The sequence below is a fragment of the Blennius ocellaris genome (assembly GCF_963422515.1).
Source record: "Blennius ocellaris genome assembly, chromosome: 5".
Lineage (NCBI taxonomy): Eukaryota > Metazoa > Chordata > Actinopteri > Blenniiformes > Blenniidae > Blennius > Blennius ocellaris.
In genome coordinates this window covers 12447298-12469495 of record NC_137654.1, presented here as the reverse complement: position 1 = coordinate 12469495, position 22198 = coordinate 12447298, and the positions used below count along the sequence as shown (strand labels likewise).

The 22198-nt window shown below is 44.4% G+C and overlaps 1 protein-coding gene across 1 annotated transcript in view; it reads left to right on the top strand.

The window, feature by feature from the left end:
• Positions 1-3323: 3323 nt before the first annotated feature.
• Positions 3324-22198, top strand: part of celsr3 (cadherin, EGF LAG seven-pass G-type receptor 3) — a gene marked incomplete at both ends in the record, with an annotated part of 119486 nt that continues 100611 nt past the window's right edge. Inside the window, one exon of the mRNA XM_080496409.1 lies at positions 3324-8901. Within this exon, the coding sequence (XP_080352535.1) occupies positions 3324-8901 (5578 nt within the window). The remainder of the gene's footprint in view (positions 8902-22198) is intronic.

Here is a 22198-nt window from a genome sequence, read left to right as displayed (position 1 = left end):
CAGTAATCACACTGACTGAGACGTGTTAGGATGTCAGAGGCCCGGCATGGAGGAAAAACCCTGGCGACAGAGCAGGAGGGAGGCTGCCGACTCCCGGAGAAGGAGCACAGGAAAAGGGAGGGCAGCTTTCTTTTGTGCATCCAAATCGATTCTGGAAAATAGGGGAATATGCATCTCGGAGTAGCACATTGCTGTGGCGGAGCTCCAAGCTTTACCAGCTAGTGGAGTGAAGGAAAGAAACAAAACAGGCAGTGAGCCAAACTCACTGACACACACACACACGCACACGCACACGCACACGCACACAAATATATGATTGATACTTTCATTCATGACTTTGAATTAAAATTCTGACCTTCATTACAGCTTGATTTACAAAGATTGCTCAATACATTTACTCGTCTGTCTTCATTTGACTGAAATATGTAGGCGATAGTGAGCTGTAGGCAAAAATAACACTGTGAATCCAGGAAAATGTATCTGACAGGGATGGGCAACTTTCACATTACTTAAACAAATAGTAATTCATATACTGTAGGATATGTGTACTAATTGGATTTGATTAATCAGCATCCATGTATCATCGCTTTGAGTTTGTATTTACATTATATGATGTTTGAATATACTGTAGATCCTTCTGGGAATTACCTCATTCAATTGTTTTTTTTTCTGTAGTGGGCATGTCGTCTTCAGCCATCTCCCCTTGGAGTTGCTACTTACTGTACAAATTGCTGTTGTATTTTGAAAAGGGTTTGGGTTTTTGAAAGTTTCTCTGTGCCATGCTGCAATGCCAAACTCCAAGTAAAAAAATACAGATTCTAAAATTTAGCCTTGACGTCCCCTCAGGTCCAAAGAGGTGGTAGATGTAGTGTATTTGACACCACTATCGGATGCAGTTAAATTAACCTTCCTCCCCTTATAGGTTATAGATTTCTTTTTTAATTGGGTGGTGATCTACTAAGAAACAGGTTTAGTGCAGCAGGCTACCAGTTGTCCATGTCTGATCTATAATCACTTCCTTTTCATATCCTGTTTGGTAATTACTGTAGATGTTTGATTATAAGGTGTTTGTTTTGCTGTCTTGAGGTGTTGAAAGGTTTCAGCAAGTTTAAGTGTAATAATTCTTGCCATAATTATTCCAAATTCTAATAATTATATTAGATGCAATATAATATAATAAGAGTAATGTTCCTTGTGTTTCAGTATGGGTCATGTTTTTTTTTTAATGCTTTAAACATTTTTTAAGGAGCAATATACTGAAAGGGTATAATATAATGGTAGTGGGATTGAGATTTTTTTAATAAAATGTTTAGTGTCCTGTCTGTCCACTATCTTTAATTCATTCAACTAATTCCTCTGTAATGACCTGTGTCTTCTTATAGAAGTGATCCAGCTTCATGCCATTCTGTGTGGATTCTTAGGACTCCATATAATTCTAATTGGTTTGTAGAAATCATGAAAGAATTAGAACATGCTGTTGCCTAATAACTATGATACTAGTTTATTTTGCTTAATGTAAAATCTTGCATTTACATCATGCATACCTCCACGTTCAAGTGTATCGTCTTTAAAGCTGAGCTGTACTTAAATGAAAACCAAACACAATCCTTAAAGTGTAAAAACACTGATTTCCCCTTATCTTTTTGTATTTCTATAAAGACATGTATTACTCTTACAGACCACAGAACTCTGTCGAGAACATCACAAAGACAAAAAGTAAACAAGCGTGTGGGTGCGCACAGGAACGCGCAGCCGCTCAGCTTTCTTTTCACTGCGCGCTTCTCGACTGACACACCTTGCATCTCCTCTCTTCATTCACTGCAGGAATAAAAACCCATCCCATTCATTTTGAGCCACGTCAGTAGAAAAAAAAAGTACGCAACATTTGAAGTGAGACATTAGGAGTGAATATTGGAAAAAAGACGGATCGAGCCTTCAAATTTGCATAATGTGATTTTTCTCCAGGAAGTATCAGGAAATGGATCTACCCCATTTCGCCATGCCTAAATTAGTGTTAAATTGGCATGATTGTCAGATTGCGCTCGTGTGTGCCTGCAGTGCTTACTGGAATTAATCACAGTAACAACCTTGTAATAAATTTAGTGGAATACTGTAACAACAGCAAATATATGAATCCCTTTGGGACTTTAACTGTGTGTGTGTGTGTGTGTGTGTGTGTGTGTGTGTGTGTGTGTGTGTGTGTGTGTGTGTGTGTGTGTGTGTGTGTGTGTGTGTGTGTGCGTGCGTGTGTGTGTGTGTGTGTCAGAGAGAGAGAGCGAGAGAGAGCATAAGAGGTGACGTCACTTTTACTGGCGGTAACCTACGCTGACATCACCAGGCTGAGACATACAGAACACGCAGTTTTACGCACATGGCAGGAAAAATGAGAAATGACGCTCCTTGATAAATTATGTATCATAGTAGAACACATTTCTTCATTTAGGTACAGATTGACCGAAATCTAACTGTAGTTCCCCACAGATAGTAAAGTAAAAAAGAAAATCACTTTTTTTTTTTTGCATCCAAAAATCTTGTTGCAGCCTCTTTTTTTTTCACACGATAGAAATAAAAGTCGAATTTCTGGGGACAACTAGCATTGTTGGTGAGAGGTCCTAAACCCAGGGGGATCATATTTGTTAATATAATTGTTCAGAGGTTTGAGGTGATGATGGACTGATTGTGTAAGATAAAGGCTATCCCTCCTCCTCTGTATCCAGCTGTGGATATGGCGGCTGCCGCGGGTACTGTGTAACAGCCCCTGCGCACCGGAGCCAACCATTATCAGAGGAAAGGAGAGAGAGGGAGAGGGAGAGAGAGAGTGGAAGTGAGAGAGGGAGATGCAAGCTATAGGGGGAGGGGTGAAAAAGGAGAGAGGAGGAGAGTGTGATTGTGTATGTGTGGATAGATGGATAGGCTTCCACCGGGTTGTGCCGCCGCTGCTCGAGGAGCGCACACACACACACACACACACACTGAAGGATAGTGTGCGAGCCAGTCAGTCAGTGTGCGTGTGTGAGCCATGTTGGATGTGAATGAACGGGAGGAGAGATGCTGCTGCCACGCCACTCCTAACACTCAGACCTCGGGCTCCACGGACCACAGCGGGTAGATGCCAACTCTCCAGGCCGACAGAGAGACTGGGGAGCCTGGGGGAAGGAGTCGGGCGGTGCCGGCGGTCCTGGAAGTGGTCACCTAGCCGGAACGAGAGGAGAGAGTGAGAGGGGAGAGTGGAAGGCTGCACCCGAGAGGGAGAAAGGTAGAAATAGGCAGAGGTGGTGGAAGAGGGAGAAAGGAGGGGAGAATCAGCGAAAGGAAGAGACTAAATGGCTGCACCGCTACCGGGCTTCACCCCGCTCCTGCTCTCTTCTCTGGCACTCCACCTGCTTCTCCTCGGCCCTTTGTTCGCCCTCACCCCGGGGACGGTGAATACAGGAGGGGCTTCCCACGGATTTACCCCGGGCCTCTGCCACCGAGACGCCGGTAAAGTGATCCAACAGCAGCGGCGGTGTGCGGGAGCAGGGGAGTCGCCGGGGGACAGCTGGGATCTCTCCCCGGGCAGGTGGATCGCAGAGCGGATACAGACTGAAAGATGCTCCGGAGTGCAGCTTTTAGGAGAGACTCCGGGTGGATTTCAACGAGACGGGGTTCGAGGGGCACGGATAGTAAGACTGAGAGGAGTCGGGACGTTTTGGAGGAGTGCAGATGGCCCTCTGGCTCCATCACCACTGCCCCCTCCTCCTCCTTCTCTCCTCCACCCCGGCGTGAGGAGCGGGTCCGATGGCGTCGGCGCAGGGGAGGGAGTGGAGAGTGGAAGGATGGAGAGGAAGGGCGTTGTTTCACTTCCAGCTTCAACTGCTTTTACCCCATCGCCGGCTCAAAACGGCAAGAAAAGGGCAGTACAAAGGACTAGAACGCGCGCGCCGCGCTGGCCGGCGTCGCGGCCACACCTCGCCAAACGTGGTGTCTCCGGAGCCTTTGTGCACGCCTCCGGCCTGTGCGGGGCACCCGGAAGTAAAGGGAGGCGAGGGGGAGAGGCGTGGGAGAGGGCTCGTGAGGTGAGGAGCACCCCGGCATCCAGGCTGAGCTCCGGTGAGCGTGCCCCCTCACCTGGCCCCTCTGCCAGCCGCTCCTCCCTGCGCACTCAGCCTCTCTCTGGATACCTGTCAGCATCATGCGCCCATGCTTCAATTTACACATTCAATTCGGAACGCATGTTCACCGACAACTCAAACTGTGCCCACGCATCAAAATTGGATTACATTTGTCATTTTTCAACTTGTGATTCCTCCCGGAGGAATCAGCTCCAACAGCAGTCAGTTTACAGCCTCAGCAGCAGCAGCAGCAGTGCCTGGAGCCCGGGCAGCGTGGACAGGGGGGCTGGTAATTGTTCTCATTTGGGCAGGCACAATGTTATCGATTCCAGCAGCAGAAGAGAGGGTGGTGATGATAGCAGGTTGACTGGGAGCAAAAAGAAAAAGAGGGGGGCTGGAAGTGGGGGCGATGATGAGGGAGGGAAGCACGCGGACAGCTGTAGCGCACGGGCAGTAATTAACCAGGGTGCCAGGGCGCACCTCGGTTGTTGGTCACCCCCTCTTCTTGACGCGACTGCTGAGGTTAGGGAGAGGGGTGGCAGAGTAGGCGGGTTGAACAACGGTAACAAACACATTAATTTATCTAATTACCCGGATAATGATTTGGCTCTTCCGACTCTGACGCTCCTGTGTAGAACCGATAATGAGCCGCAGCAGGGGAAACCTGTACCGGCTACGAAGGTGAAGAGCAGGCGAACCCGGGGAGAAAGCAGGGAGGTTGCCGCTGCTCGCTCTGGTAGTTTAGACCAAAAAGATACGGGGGATGGATATTTAGCTAAGTTTATGGTTCCCCGGGGAGAGATAGCTCAGAGGGATCCCCTCATCCAATCTACCCTCGGTGGCATCACGGAAACACCCCGCCGACGAGTTGAGTCCAACAACAGCGCCGTTCCTAAAAGCGCGTCACAATATTCTGGCCCGGTGCTCAAAACGCCCACTCAGACACAAGCAGGCGATTATTCGGAAAGTGTGAAACTCTCTGCACAGCTCCGTCTATCTGCTGAAAAAAGGAAAGCAGCATCACAGACAGAGTCTGCCGGTGACTCAGGCTTTTTCTCACATGTTAAGTTTGCCGTTACATCTCCCGGTGTTGTTGTATCAGCCTCGGCTACAGCGAAACGTGTCCTCACGCAGCCCGAGCCCAGCGTAGTAAAACACATCTCCCTTAACTCAGAATTTAACCAGAGCTCACGGGAGGGCGACTTTCTTCCAGCGCTCTTCTCACCCTCTGTGGCGGATGCGCTTTCAGCACAATGGACAGCTCCCGCAGACGCCCGGCGCGTCTTTCTGTGGAGCAAATTGAACTCCAACAGTAACAACAATAACAACGAGGAAAGAGGGAGCAAGGAGGTAAATGGGTATAGCCTTGAGGGAGAACAAGAGAAATCGCCGTGGCGTGATGAGACCCGAGAGCAGGACGTGTGGGAGAGTGCATTGCGAGAGATCGTCCACACAAGGTGTGCTGACAGCTTTTCCACCGATTGTGCAGCCACCGCGCGTCAGGATCGAGGGAAATCCAGTGAGCAAGTGCCATTACAGCCCGAAGGTGTCAGACAGGCAGATAAGCGGCAGATGGGGGCTGAGGGAGAGAGGGAGAAGGACACGGAGAGGGAGGGAGAGGGCTCACAGGGGTCCTCTGCTGTTGCTGCCGCTGTTTCGGGAGGAAAATTACAGGTGGGGGAGGGCGAGAGAGAGGCGCGGCTGGTGGGAGGGAGCGAACGGCGGGCTGTGGAGGAGGAAAGGGTGAGGGAAAAAGGAGTAACAAAGGCCAACCAGGCAGAGGCGAGCGAGGGAGGGAAGGGTCAGGACAGGGGCAGACGCACCGTTATCACACAGTCAGGGGAAAGAGAAAGCCAAGTGGATGAAAGCCATGAAGGAAGAGCGAGAACGGGGGAGGAGGAAAGGCACAGTTCAAGGGGAGAGAGGAGTCTGGAACGACTGATAATAATAGCGGATGGTGATACCCCACAGCAAGAAAGAGAGAGGAAAATGTTGATGCCCTGGTCTCGATCCAGACGTGCAGCCAACAAACACCCCCATTTTTCCCAGTATAACTTCCAAGTGCAAGTTGCTGAGAACCAGCCTCCTGGTACCTCTGTCATTGTCATGTCTGCCTCAGACCCAGATGCAGGGGATGCAGGCAGGACAAGCTACTCAATGGCCCCGTTGATGAACAGTCGATCTTCTGACTACTTCCACATCCACCCAGACACCGGTCTCATCACCACCACTCAGATACTGGACAGAGAACACATGGATCTGCATTACTTTCGAGTCACATCAACCGATTATGGCTCCCCTCGCCTCTCTGGTACAACAATGGTGGCTATAACTGTCTCAGATCGAAATGATCATTCTCCAATATTTGAACAAGCAGAGTACAGGGAAACCATCAGGGAGAATGTAGAGGAAGGTTATCCCATCCTGCAGCTGAGAGCAACAGATTCAGACTCTCCCGCTAATGCCAATATCCGTTATCGGTTTATAGGAGACTCTGCCACAGTAGCGCGGGCGGCTTTTGAGATTGACCCTCGATCTGGCCTCATCACAACCCGAGGGTCAGTGGACCGTGAAACTAATGAGCACTACACACTCCAGGTGGAGGCCAGTGACCAGGGGAAAGATCCGGGGCCACGATCTGCCACTGTGAAAGTTTTCATCACTGTGCTGGATGAAAATGACAATGTGCCACAGTTCAGTGAAAAGCGCTACGTGGTGGCAGTGAAAGAAGACATGCGGCCACACACTGAGATTCTCCGTGTAAGTGCTACAGATTCGGACAAGGACAGCAATGCCGCTGTCCACTACAATATCATCAGCGGTAACAGCCGTGGGCAGTTTTCCATCGACAGTGTCACTGGTGAGATCCAGGTAGTTGCACCGCTGGACTATGAATCTGAACGGGAATACACGCTCCGTGTTCGTGCACAGGATAATGGGCGTCCACCTCTTTCCAACAACACTGGAATTGTTAGCGTGCAGGTGACGGATGTCAATGACAATCCACCTATCTTTGTCTCCACTCCTTTCCAGGCATCTGTGCTCGAGAGTGCCCCAGTTGGCAGCTCTATTCTTCACATCCAGGCCATTGATACAGACTCTGGTGATAATGCCCGCCTGGAATACAGGTTAACTGGCACCAGCTCTGATACGCCATTCGTTATAAATTCTGCCACTGGCTGGGTGACTGTCAGTTCCATCCTTGATAGAGAATCTGTTGAGCATTATTTCTTTGGTGTAGAGGCCAGAGATTATGGCATGCCTCCTCTTTCTGCAACAGCAAGTGTGACTATTACAGTGATGGACGTCAATGACAACCGCCCCGAGTTCCTCCAAAAGGAGTACTATGCTCGCCTCAATGAGGATGCAGTAGTTGGTACCAGTGTGGTGATCGTAACGGCTGTGGACCGGGATGTCAACAGTGCAGTGACTTATCAGATTACAGGAGGAAACACCAGAAACCGCTTTGCAATTAGCACAGCAGGAGGGGCTGGCCTGCTCTCCTTGGCACTCCCACTGGACTACAAACAGGAACGGCGTTATGTCCTGACTGTCACTGCCTCTGACCGCACCCTCCATGACACCTGCCAAGTGCACATCAACATCACCGACGCCAACACACACAGACCTGTTTTCCAGAGTGCCCATTACTCTATCAGTGTGAATGAGGACCGGCCACCTGGGAGCACTGTAGTTGTGATCAGTGCTACTGATGATGATGTTGGTGAAAATGCCAGAATTACATACTTACTCGAGGACAATATACCACAATTTCGCATTGATGCTGCCACAGGGGCCATAACACTCCAGGCTGAGCTTGATTACGAGGATCAGATGACCTACACTTTGGCTATAACGGCTAAAGACAATGGCATACCACAAAAATCAGACACAACATATGTAGAGGTGAATGTGAATGATGTGAACGACAATGCGCCTCAGTTCCTCAGCCCCAGATATCAGGGAACAGTGACTGAAGATGCCCCTCCTTTCACCAGCGTCCTCCAGATCTCAGCTACTGACCGTGATGCTCATGCCAATGGACGTGTTCAGTACACCTTCCAAAACGGTGAAGATGGGGACGGAGATTTCACCATCGAGCCCACATCTGGTATTGTCCGGACCGTTCGGCGTTTGGACCGTGAAAGTGTGCCATTTTATGAGCTGACTGCATACGCTGTGGATCGAGGGATACCCCCACAGCGAACCCCGGTCCACATCCAGGTCACGGTTCTCGATGTGAATGACAATGCCCCTGTATTCCCCGCCGATGACTTTGAGGTTCTTGTGAAGGAAGACAGCGCTGTCGGCTCGGTGGTCGCCCAGATCACAGCCACTGATCCCGATGAAGGTGCAAATGCTCAAATCATGTACCAAATTGTAGAAGGAAACATCCCTGAGATGTTTCAGATGGACATTTTTTCAGGAGAGCTGACGTCACTCATTGATCTGGACTATGAGACCCGTAATGAGTATGTTATCGTAGTCCAGGCCACATCTGCTCCCTTAGTCAGCCGAGCCACCGTCCGCATTCGACTCGTGGATGTGAATGACAATAAACCCACTCTGCACGACTTTCAGATCATTTTCAACAACTTTGTGTCAAATCGGTCGAACAGTTTCCCCAGTGGGGTGATCGGGAGAGTACCCGCCCACGACCCTGATGTGTCAGACAGGCTTTACTACACCATTGACAGAGGAAACGAGCTTCACCTGCTGCTTCTGAATCACACCAGTGGAGAGATCCGACTGAGCCGAAAACTGGATAACAACAGGCCACTGGTGGCCCCCATGCGGATCACTGTCACGGGTAAGAGATCATGGGGGTGAAAAATGTGGAGAACGGATGGGTGAGATGGTGTGTGTTTGTGTTTGTGTGTGTGTGTGTGTGTGTGTGTGTGTGTGTGTGTGTGTGTGTGTGTGTGTGTGTGTGTGTGTGTGTGTGTGTGTGTGTGTGTGTGTGTGTGTGTGTGTGTGTAGAGTCCCCTGGAGCTTCACTCAGTGTAACAAATACTGTGAAGATAAGCACTCCGACACCACAGGATTTTGCGAGTGAGAGAGAAGGGGGTGATAAAGCTGATTGACAGCTGGATTTTGTGCATTTCCTCTTCTTCCTCTCTGTTCTCTCTTTCTGTCTTGTCATGCTTATGAAGAAATGTGTTATTTTTAAATGTCACCTGGGTTCTGTGATACATATTCAGTTGGATGTGTGTGTATCTTGTGTTGGTTGAATGTGTACGTTGCAAGAAAAATGGAGGTTTTCCACAGTATGTTTTAGGTATTTGGTGTCCTTACCTGAGATTTTTCAAGACGAAACTTGGACTCGGAATTTGTTTTATATGTGTATTGAAAGACAGTAGTAGACTTGTTCTCAAATTAGATTTATCTGAAAGCGTGGAACATAAACATAGCACGGTTTGAATAAGGGAAAAAAAACTATCTGACACAACATTTCATGTCAGAATAAATATGACAGAAGAAAAAAAATCTTTGAAGCTATTTCTCTCAATTTCAGATTGTTGACAATTATTAGGAGCTTGTCTTATCAGGTTTGTTTTTCAGTTGACAGTTGCTTTTACAGCCGTTGTTAATTTTGAAACCACTTTGAAACCACTTTCTTGTTGGTGGAGGTGGGAAGAGCTGTCCAGTTCTGAGCAGTGATCAATGTGTAGTACTGCTGACACTCTCTGAATGACAGGATCTGGGAGAAGTCTGGTCCAAGTTGTGATGGCAATTTAGTTTGATTAAGGAAACCTGCTTTGCAGTGAAGTAAAAAAACAAAAGCACATACTTCTGACTGACAGCCAATTTCTGTCTCTGGCGAGTAATCACATATTAACGCCATTACTTTTTTATTGTGTTGTTTTTTCCGTATTTAACATTTCAGTGTGGGCCAGCAGTTGTTGCCATCTCAACTAAATGACTTCAGGAGTTGACCGCTCACTGTGACATGCACACAAAAGTAATGTTCAAATGGCTTTCTTTGAGGCTCTGTCTGAGACCTTGCTTAACAGACAGGCCAGAACGTTTAGGATTAAAACTACTTTAATTTAGTTATATTTGTTGGCTTTGATCTGTGTGTGCGTTCTGACTGAAAGCTCCACAAACCCTCCTGAGGCATCTTTACTGTCAGCGATCAAAGCCATTGAAAGCAAATAAGCAGAAGAAAAGAGTGCAGCATTGTTGCTTTGAACTAATGCTGTGTTTGTAATCTCTCTGTTGGATTTTGTCAAATAACGCTGGCTTGGGAGTGCGTGTGTGACCCGCTAGCCTATTTGCACAGTTTTCATGAGCTTCAGCAGTGATGACGTTGGTTTGTAAATATTCCTTTTGGTGTCATTCTGAGTGAATCAATGAGTAAAGAAGTGTGTCAGGGAGTGTGGGACATGTCGGGCTAGTATGGGAAGCAATGATTGATTGGTTGATTGATGGCGCAAGCAAGTTAAACATGAAGAGACAAATTAGAGTGGGTGAGTGGAAGTGAGTGACTGTGTGAAGGAGTAAAGAAAGAAGTGATGCAGTTGATAAGGGTGTATGTGGATGAATAGCTGCAAGTAAATGAGTGAACCAATCAATGAATTGGTGAGACGGTATAAGGGATCAAGATCGATTACTGAGTTCATTTTCTTCTTCTTCATTTCCTTACAGGCGTTATGCAAAGTTCCACACAACTGCTGAACATTAGGAGTGTGTGTGTTCTTTGGGGGAGCAGCGGTTAGTGCTCTTGTCTCACAGCGAGAAGGTCTGGGCTTAATCATTGGCCAGACCCTTCTATGTGGAGTCTGCATGTTCTCCCTGTGTGTGTGAGGGTTTCCTCTGGGTACTCCATAATGTTGACCCTAAATTGCCCCCAGATGTGAATGTGAGTTTGTGGTTGTCTGTCTCTCTGTGTTTGCCCTGTGATGAAACTGGGGATGTGTCCTCGCCCTTAGTAAGCTGGCATTGGCTCCTGCACCCCTTGACCCTGCACACGATAAAGCAGTATAGACGATGGATGGATGTAGAAACGTGTGCAGTTGAAATGAACAGAATTTACCAGACTGATTACAACAAGCGCCATCGTTTGACTTCCAATTAACTTCAGCTGAACTTTACAAGTGAATCAGGAATCCGACTGACAGCTCAGCTAATGTGCCAGTAATATAACAACGTGAATACAATTAAGGCATCTTAAATAAGAACTAATTAAAAGTACCACGAGTTTCTAGTTGCATAACCAGCAAAGTAACTTTGTTTCTTTTTGAAGAGGTAATTGCTAATTGCATTTAAATACTTATTGTCAATTAATGACAGAGACACCGATTCAGGGGAGGAAGTGAGTGAGGGAGAAGTATGTTTTTAGGAGTAGATAAATATGCCGCAGACTTTAAGACTTAATATTTAAATGAATGAGCGCGGAATAAAATTGACGAGCGATTGAGAGACGTGAGTCAGGCAAAGCTGCTGTGAGTGCGTGTCTTAAGCAGCGTGTGTGCATGTTTGCGAACGCCGACACGGTCTCGATCTGCCTCTCCCTGTGTGCATTCAGCTCACTTCAACCAGCCTCACAGATTCATTTCCAATTTTCTCCCTCTCTCTCACTTATGAAACTCCCTTGCTCCATCTCTCTCTCTCTCTCTCTCTCTCTCTCTCTCTCTCTCTCTCTCTCTGTCTCGCTCGCTCTCTCCCCCCATTGCTCCAGGATTTGACAGTTATGAGATTATAATGAAACAACAGTGAGCCGGAGTCGGGGCTCGGAGCAAAGCTGTCACTTCCATTGTGTGCTGTGTGTTATCTGTGACTACCCGTCCCTCCTTTACTCATCACTTTCTTCCTTTCATTTTTCAGTCTAGCCGTTCCTAGATGGATGTGAGAAGCATTCCTCATGTTTCATCTTTTCTCTTTAGTCTTTTTGTCATACTTCTTCACTTAAAACATCTTTTAAAGTTATTTGTATATTCTTTCTTCATTCCTGTTTTCATTGGCTCCTATTTAACCTATAAATGTTTGTTAATCTGCCTCTTTTGTCTGTTTCCCCTCTTCCACATTTCCTCAATCCTTTTCTCACATTCCCTCCAATTGCTCTCACTGCTTCCCTGTAATCCTCGCATAACTCTCACGGGCTGTTGCTTCTCCACGGCATACTCTTTGTAACTGCACTCCTCCATCTCACTCTCCTCTCTTCTGCTTTCTCTTTTCCTTATTTTCTTTGCATTGTGTGTGTGTGCGTGCACTCCCGTCTGTGCGCATTCATGCATTATTCGTGTCTGTACATAAAGTTTTCTTTGTGTGTTTGTGTATGTGTGTGTGTGTGTGTGTGTGTGTGTGTGTGTGTGTGTGTGTGTGTGTGTGTGTGTGTGTGTGTGTGTGTGTGTGTGTGTGTGTCTCAGGTGGCTGAAAGCATTGCACTTGAGGCTGTATTCACATCTTCTCAATGAATAATATCTGTGTGTGCCAGAGAGTGCTGGGACTCCTCTCCACTCTTTCTTCTACTGCCTCGCCTTCTCACCCGTTCACACTTTCTTCCCTCACAGTCTCTCTTTGTCTCGCTTTTTCAATGCGCTCTCCTACTTTTTAATCTCATCTTTCCCCTTTTATTCCTGTTGTGACATTTTCTTTAAAACTATTGAATCTCAAGATAATTGGAGTAGTTTTGGTGTGTGGAGATTAAATGCAGCATGCATGTCTGTGTTGGCACCAGCTTCAGCACAGACACATCCGCATGCACAGAAAACAGGCTTTAGGGTCCGCTGGCTGAGGCTGTGAATGGCACAGTTTGGCCCCCTAAACAACATTAGCTCAAGGTGCCCTTGAGCAAAGCAACCCCCAACCACTGCGGTAGCCAGAAGCAGACTGTGGTTGTACTGTCGAACTCCCAAGTGTAGATGTGTGTAGCAGTCTGTGGAGTTTTGCTGGGAGTGAGAGATGTGAGCCTTACTAAGGCTGGAGGTTGAGACAAAGACACTGTGATGTTGACATGTCAGATAGACTTGGTTTAATTTGAATTCTTCCTCAACACACACTTTGACGTGATGCAGTGAAAGTGCATGTTTATATCAGAAGCTGAGAGATGCATGGTGGCTTACTGTCACATTGAAACTGGGATACTTGGCATAACCAAGTCCTTATTGTGATAAGTCTTCTTTTGGCAAATCCTTCTTATTATGCAAATATTGTCTTCATAGCTGGAATCCTGGTAAACAGTGTGCATGTTTTTTGTTTTTGTTGGCAAAGTGAAGGACGAACAACTCGATGCAACCTCATATGGTGGATCTAGAGTGACAGTAGCATTCACCTGAATGCACATCTTTGAATCTTTTTGATATTTACCCATTTTTCTGATCAATTGTGATCAAATCCAATCATTGGCGTTTACCTGGGCCACAAATGCCCTGAAAAAAAATCAATGAATTGTCTAAAAGGAGAAAAAAAAGATCCATGTTGGCCAAGAGTTAAGAATGATTGTTTTTGTTCCTGGGGAAAATGTATTGTCCTACATTTGTCCATCTTCTCTATCTGTTTAATCCAGGCTAGGATTGCAAAGTAGGGCTTCGTGTAACAATTAGCAATGTATACCTTAAAAAAGTCCATCAACGAGCAAAAAACGCAGAGATAGACAAGTTATCGTTCAGACAATCACACTTGTGGCTAATTTAAAGTCACCTATGCCCAACCAGGATGATCAACAGGGTACACTTCAGACGGATCATGGGCCCGTCATCGGACAAACACATAAAGACAGACAACAGCACACTTTAGCCATCAATTTAGAGACTCCAGTTCACTTCATGTCTTGTGACTGTGAGAGGAAACTCGAGTACATGGAGGAAACCCCTGTTTATACAGGGATGCAAGGATGATTCAAAAAGATTAGAATTTCAAAAAGACAACTCTGTTGGTTAGTTGGATCTTTTAAAAAGTTATTTTATATTGGATCTTGATGTGTTAATGATCAACAAGCCAAACACTGATTTGATGCATCCTATAATAATGTTAAGAGTCAGAACACAGGTCAGTGCATCATAAATTCCCTTCCAGTGCATTTAGGTCACAGCACTGATGTCAACTAGAAACTTCTGGGTGAATACGCTGAGGTTTTCTGTGTAAGGCTGTGTAATACGTTTACATTTGGGTCAGCTGAAAAAGGTCAGCTCCCACGAGCACACATATATACGCTCTGAGTCATTCTCATTATGGATGATCATATACTTTTACTCAGGGTTAAAAGCAGAGCAGTAAGCCAAGGAAAGAAAGGGAAAAAAAACCTTTATTTGACTCCTATTCTCAATGCTGGTATTTCTACAGCTGTGATAACTCATTATTCCTAACAAACAAAAAATCTATTTCTTGATTAATGAATATCTGGCAGTGGAATAACATGTTTGTTTTTTTTTAACTTTATGAAACTGACAATCTGACATTAGGGTTTGTAGTAAGCATAGGGTTTGGATCTTCTTACTGGAACTTGTCTGTTTTTATGCAACATATTTTTGTCACATTTCACATGGAAAACCAAGCGTAATGCTCTGAATGACACCCAGGTATGAAAATATGCAGTTATCTACACACGCTGTCCTCTCTGAGGGTAAAGTAGCTTTCGACTCATCCCGAGTGAGAAGCTTTCTGGCACCACGATTAGCACCTTTGGCGTCAAATATAATTGGACGCCATGTCATATGAAGCAGTTATTGTCTGGCACACGGCATGGCAAATGTGTGCTATGGGCATCAAATTATGCAAAAATACTCTGATGGGTTTTGCTCAATCATGCATATTCATTTCAAAGTCACAAGCTTTTCCAAGAGAAATGTGAGCGTGCACAATTCTGTCTCCAAACTGATCACATTGTGAACGCAAAATGACTTACCGGTACATATATACGGCAGTGTAGTAGCCATACCAAACGGAAAAGTTTACCGACGCAATAAGAACCATTAGACATAGTCTCCACTTTCTTATTCTTATTTAGATCAGGTTGAATCTACTTGAAACATCCAACCAGATCAATAGTTCAGACTAAGTGTTGAGCTGTGGAGGTTTGACACAATTTTGCTCTTTTCTCGCAGGTTTAAGGAGACTTTTTTGTTTGGTCAGTTGCTGTCTCTTAATTGCTGACAAAGCAGTGTTGATGCAGTGACGGACTAGTGACCTGTTCAGGGTGTACACTGCCCAATGTTTGATGGTTTCGGCATCCAGGTGTTACCTTGTGGACACCTGGTCGCCTGCTTGAACGCTGAAAGCGCTGGTCGGTACAAATGAAATGATTTAATACTATAATTATTCAAAAAGTTTGTTGTCCTTTGTATTTATCTGTGCCCTTGAAGAAGGTCTATAAAGGTTGATGACCCCTGGTATAGACGATAAATGAATGTGCCGATGTTGTGGGAGGTACGACTTCATATTAAGTGTTAAATCCACAGACGCTGCCAATATTGAAGGTTTAACTACATGACCATCAACCCCTTATCTTCGTATTATCAACATCAATCAGTTGGTTTCAACAATAAAGTACAAATAATGCAAAAGTGGTGTCCCTGTTTTGAACAGCAGTGTTCCAAGTAGACAAGGTCCAATGATCCCTCCTCTCTATACTGAGTGTCAAACACATACAGGTATTAATAAATAACAATTTTTATTGTGAAATACAAGCAGTCAGTAAATGAGACTCAGTATATCCTCTGTTTAGAGAAGCAGGCAGCGTTACCGGCACAAAAGAGACATCAAACTGTGGCAGAGTCAACTTGAAGACAATTTATGTGAATTCAAGTCTATTGATGTTTTATTATGATAATTAAATGCAACATTGGTTTGCAATCTCATGTCAGGGCATACAGACAGAATATCCTGGGTTTTGAGGGCTTTTGTGGATGCATGGGTTTTATAACAGCGCAAACATATGGATGGAAGGTTTAAATTGGTATCTTTAAATTGCCTGTGCCTTTGCCTCTGCCTGTGTGTGTGATTTTTATGGCTTTCTTTGTTTGCGTTCACCCATAATCCCATAATCAGCTCATATTGGCTCCAGCCCTCATCAACATTGAATTGGGTAAGCGGTCCAGAAAATGGATGGATGGTATGACTGATGCTGACTTTATCTTGGCATCAGATTGTTATTTCTAACTGATAATTACATAAACTTCACAATCGTTTTTTATCAAAACTGCCGAATACTATTCAGAGCTTTGGTAATTTTATTTTGCACCAATTGGGAGTCTTGAGTTCACTGCTGCTTCATCATTTGAGTTTGTGTTACTGTGAATCTTTGGTGTCAAATGGTCCATTTCAGCCAGTTGCAGACATATTATGCTGGACTGATTTGTAAAGTTACCATTTATTTTCTGATCGCTTTCAAAAGAGCGATAAAGTGTTGTGGTTCCTTGTTGGAAAAGACTCTCAAGGTCCAAGCTATAACACTGTTGTAACTATATAGCGTTCTATATTTAGGACAAGCTGATTTCCATCCTCTACATGCATGCTGACTGTTGCTAAGTATGTTGTCACAGCTCAACCAAATATTCCCAGTCAGTCCTTTAAGCTCGCAGCAAGCCAACATCTGTGCTTTGTATTAGATCGTAATGGTTTGAGAAATGTGGCAGATCACTCTGATGTATAACTCCTGTGTGTCCACTGCTGCTCATATGGGACCATTAATGTGATGCTATGCCGAAGCTTTAACTCGCTGACGGCCAGTGACATTCAGTAGGGGATGATGGGCCTGTAGCTATGTCAGTTTTTTTGTCAACTTGTTTGACACTTGAAGAGATGCGTTACAAAGACCATCAACTGTCGAGCCAACTTAACTTATCTTCTGTTATTTCATGCAAAGGGTCCAACAAATGAAGAATTTTTCCTCCTTGTGGGGCAGAATCATGGTCGAATGAGCGACAGCTAATTGTACCGATGCCAAGTGTGTTTCTCAGCCTTCCATCCGTGCACGCTTTTAGATTTGCTCTCACGTTTCTTCTACAAATGCCAAGTTTCTTCACAGTCATGCAGCTGTGCGTATTTTCATCTTGGAACTGTAGGATGCAAAACAAGTCCACTTGATAATTGTGTTCCTGTGTAACTGTGCTTTTGAGAGCTGGTGTCAGCGCTGCAAAGTTAGGATGAATAAAGCATTATTATGCACCGGTGGATTGCTTTGGCAGGGAACATTTGGGCATGGTGGCTATGAGTGAATGTTCTGACAGGAGTTTTAAAAGTGCTGCGAGCATAACAAATCCACGTTCTCTGCTGAGAGTTTTGCAGATGGCTGGTAAGCCTCCGGTCCTCAAATCTGCTTCTCGTCACCCTGCCTGTCATCCACAGTCCTCCTCAGCAGAATAGCAGGAAAAATTGAAATTTAGATTAACTCCAATTGAACTGTTGGTTAAACAGAACTTTACAGAATAGTATTTATCTAAAACTACATGGTGGTAAAGTGCTTAGTGATCACACCTGTTGAGATCTCTTGAGTTTGTGCCCCACCTTTGTCCGTTGTGGGCTGAGATTGACTCCAGGCTCCGGTGACCTATGTTGCAATAAGTGGTTTGAAAGATGGACTGATCTGTCAATTTCATTCAGTCATTGGCCAGCGTGCTTCAACATACGGCGCTTTATTGCCTAGAAACAATCTGAAAAACACTGAAAGTAACAAATACACACATAGAAAAATGACAATGGGGACAAAAACTTCTCCAACATATTGGAAGGTAGCTTATGCCTCACTTGTACAAACAAAGTAAACTTTTATATGAGGTTGTAGGAAATGCTTTTAAGATTCTATTCGAAATACAAATGAATATAATAAAGGATCAAGTCATGCTGTTTAATAGTCAAACATCAGCTCTCTCAACCTTTCAGACTTTAAAGAGCCAAAGGCTCAACGGTGAATGGAAATATAAGTGTTTATAATCAGCATTTTAATGACTTGTTTGTACTCGAGCGAGACTAAATGAGCAAATGTTTGAATCAAATCTGCCATCAGAGAAGAGTAAGAAGTACATTAGAGAGAAAGTAAGGAAAGATCAACAATGGACTGATACTTTGGGCTCTTATGTTTCGCATTAATTAATCGTGAGCGCATTAGCTTTACGACGTTAATGTGATTACTGTAAACAAACAGGATGGCTGCAGGGAGAGAGGCATGACAGTAACCCAACCTCTGGAGTGAATAGCTGACTCACAGCACTGGATTCCATATGTCTGATGAAAACTGAGCTTCATTTGATGTGTCAGAAGGTGGATCCTTCCGGATGGAAATTTCTCTGCCATGACTCACTTATTGTTCATGTGCAATGTTTGACAGCTCATCACTGGACATTGCGACCATTAGTCTTTATATTGAGGTTCTTGCTTTTTCCTTAACAGCAAGAACCATGAAGAAAATCACGTCAATTATATTTGTTGCTGCTGCTGCTGTTAATTGGCGGTTCGTTAAATGCTCTGCAGCGGCTTGTTCAGGTTGACTGAGTCGGGTGTAATTATTCTCGAGGTGTTTTTGGAATTAATTTGACTGTCTCTACATAAAGTCAATTTTAATGGTACCTTCGCGTGCAAATACAGTGAACAATCCAAAAATGAAATGTTTTCATTTTCATGCATTATACATGTCTTTACAAACTCACCCTGGCTGCATGGCTCTGAGGCGACTGCTAGTCGTTTGCTTGCAATGATCTCATGGTCTCTCAAGAAATTAGCTTAAAAACAAGTTATACATTTATAAATTCCTTTTTTGAAATTTTTTACAATTTAGGGTAATTTGGGAGGTTTGGAAAGCTGGCTTGGGGCCTCTTGCGGGCCAGTTTTGGCCCCCAGGCCTCATGTTTAACACCTGATAGGCTGCTAGTGATGTATATCTTCACATTGCGCATAAGCTAGTGTTCATATCTACACTCTTGGAAATTATTCCATCTCCAACAGTCTTGCTTGTTCATATTATCTGATCTTTTCTTATTTGATGAAAATACAGGCATGAGTACAGAGGTACATTCTTAGCCTTGTATTAACTTTTCACTAATCCCATTCTGTTTCCATTGGTTTAAAACACCATTCTGCATCATTATAAAATGTAAAATTAAAGGATAATACAATTTTGTTTGGTTGAAATGAGCCAAAAGCTACATTGCTACCCCTGGTAGTTTTAAGCTGCGTTGCCACATTACTGACACTCTCAGTATATTTTCGATTTGTGACCAATTGCATACAAATATAACATTCTTATTTATCTTGTTATTTTTTTCCAAGTGGAACACAGTTATTTGTAGTTCAAACGTATTTAGTCTCTCTGCATGTGTTTGAATAATTGACTCCAAGAAGTATTCCTGTTTTAAGTATTCCTGTTTTCCTTCACCTACTGGGCTGAGTAGTCCATTAGTGCTGTGCTATTACACGAACCCCCTGAAGCAATTGTTGGAAAAATGTAAATTCAGGATGTTTTAGCTGACAGAAAACGCTCACACTGTTTAGGGTGTTTCTATGGAAATGTCCCGCCTCAGGTCCTCCAGTGATGTACTTGTGTGATATTTCAAGATACTAAATAACAGTCTGCACACAAGTTGAAACCTTAAATTACTGAACCTGGCAAAAAAAAGTGAAATATCTTAGAAAAACTTCATATTTCTTTCTTTCCCTCTCATCCAAACATTTTCTTTCCCCCTGTAGCTGCACATTTAAGAGCAAACAGATGCAGTATGGCAGATGATGGCTGCTGCTGCTGCAAACAGCTGCGAACTGATGCAATGTCTGCATGTTAGCGGGGGTCACTGCGTATTTGTTTATAAGTACAATAGACACGATGATGTGTATTAATGTGATACGGGCTAAACGTGAGCCGTAACATGCGAGGGGGGCTTTTTGTACTCAGTGTGGAAGTTAAGTGTATCTACTTTAATGTACAGGATTAGTGCTTCTGTTTGTAAAAGGCTGGTTTAAACCATTCTGTTGCCAAAGCCGCTGTGTGTGTGTGCATGCATGTCTGTGTGCACGTGCGTGAGGTTGTTTCTTCTTTTTTTTCTTTTTTTTTAATACACTGCTCTACTTTACACTGACTATAATGAGTGCCCAGACCTCAGGGGCAGAAAGGCTTTAACAAACAAATAGTGCAGAAATCAGCTGACAAGCCAGCGCCTGGGTGTGTGTGATTTGTAATGATGCATGCATGCTGTTCCTAACGCTTGCATTACTTCACCAGCATTAATGTATATCCAGCGTCTCTACCCAAACAATCCATTCATTCACTTATTTATTTCTACATAAGTGCCACTTTGGCTGTTCATATGGTAACACTCTCTAAGGTAGTTGAGACCATTGTTTTTCCTTAACTGTCCATTCTGCGCTCTTATTTTCAGCCTCACACACTATATGTGTGTTCAAATAAGGGCAATGTTTGTTTTAGAGGCTGCTCTGCCTGTTTACTGCCTCAACCGGAGGGCACCTTACACAGCTGGAAAGCTCTGGCACGGCTTTCTGTTCCGCGGAGTTTGAAATATTCAACCTGCTCTCGCATTTTCCGAGGACGTTGAACACAGAGGAGAGGCAGGAGAAGGCCAGACACAGGGATCTGACAACACACTGTGAAATGGGATTTAAACCCATGTGATTTTGAGTACATGGGCTGTGAAGTAATAGGCTGAGGGCACCATGACCGTGTTTAGTGTATTTCTGACTAGTGGCATATGGCTTTTGTTCGGTGCAAATCCAATTTGACTGTTTTGGGGGTTTTGCATGCTTGTTGTAATGTATCTCCCCTTTTAGGTTTTTGCCCCACTTTTAATCCCAACTCCTTTAGCTTCAAGGGTGCAAACAGTTCCAGCTAGACCTCTAACAATGGCAGCATTAGGGCTATGTGTGAATGGCTGAACCTTGTAGGGATTTTGAACTACTAACCCAGGCAGCCTCAGCCTTCACAGCTTGAGCCAGAATGAATAATATTAACAAAATAAGGATTGTGAAGGACATTGAATCTTCACATTTTTAAATGCATTTCTGTTTGTGGGGTTTGAATTTCTCTCAGTTTAATCAAATATAGCGTAAACGTTATCAAAAGGTTTTTTGTTTTTTTTAACATTGTACCTGGAGGAAAAATGGCTACAAGACATATTTTTATGTTGTGCCTAAACACTGTCAAGGTTTTAATTTTTAAAGTCAGCTGCAATTTTTGTGAGCTACAGCGCAACAACTCTGTGTTCTGCATTTCAGCTATTGGGTGACCCCCAAGTTGGATAAGGACATGTTGCATTAGATAAATCAGTAAATGCAACACATGCGCTGCTGTATGCAGCTTATTGCCTGTGCCAGTTTTCACAATGGCCCAGTTTTTTTTTTTATTTGTCATCAAGACATATGGCTTTTGTGTTTGTATAAACGAAATACATTACATGCAGACATCGCTGGAACTGAGTGAAAGCTCAATGTTTCAGTGAACCTCAAAAATTATTCAGCCTGTTGCATCAACCTCCTCATCCATCCATCCATCCATCCATCCATCCATCCATCCATCCATCCATCCATCCACAACATTGTGTCTTTAGGATCCTCTTAAAATGAGGTGGCACCTCTATCTCTCCTTAAACTTACAAAGTGGTGAATGCAATTCAGAAAACCCAGCTATTTATCAAGAATCTGTTCTGTCAGAATCATGAAACCTTTTCAAACCACAGACCTCCCCACTCTACACTACATGAACTGTATCCACAAACTCTTTCTCAATTCCTCCCTTGAAGGAAAATGCCAGGTCTGAGCGACATGACCCATGCTTCTGCCCTGTACTGCAGCTTTTAAAAATGTTTCCGGGGCTGTTTTCAGCTCCAGCTGTGGGCTTCAATTGTACGCTACTTTGCAAGATATTTCCGTTTGGATTTCCAGGAAGCGAGCTCGGGATGCTCTGACATTCAAGGAGCTTTGAGTATGCTATTAGTCAGGCTACCTGGTACAGCGAGATAGCACTGAACTCCCTCAACCCTTTGAAACGCAGGGGGCCGAATACCCACAAAGCACCTTAGTGCTAAAGCACTGATCAGAGGCCAGCCCCTCTTTCACGGTGTCTTCATGCTCATGCATCCGTGGGACCTCGCCGATGATTCCAGATCAGCATGTTTATTCTTAGTTTTTATGCACGCCAGCCCAAAGCTCTCCCATCCCTCTTTGAA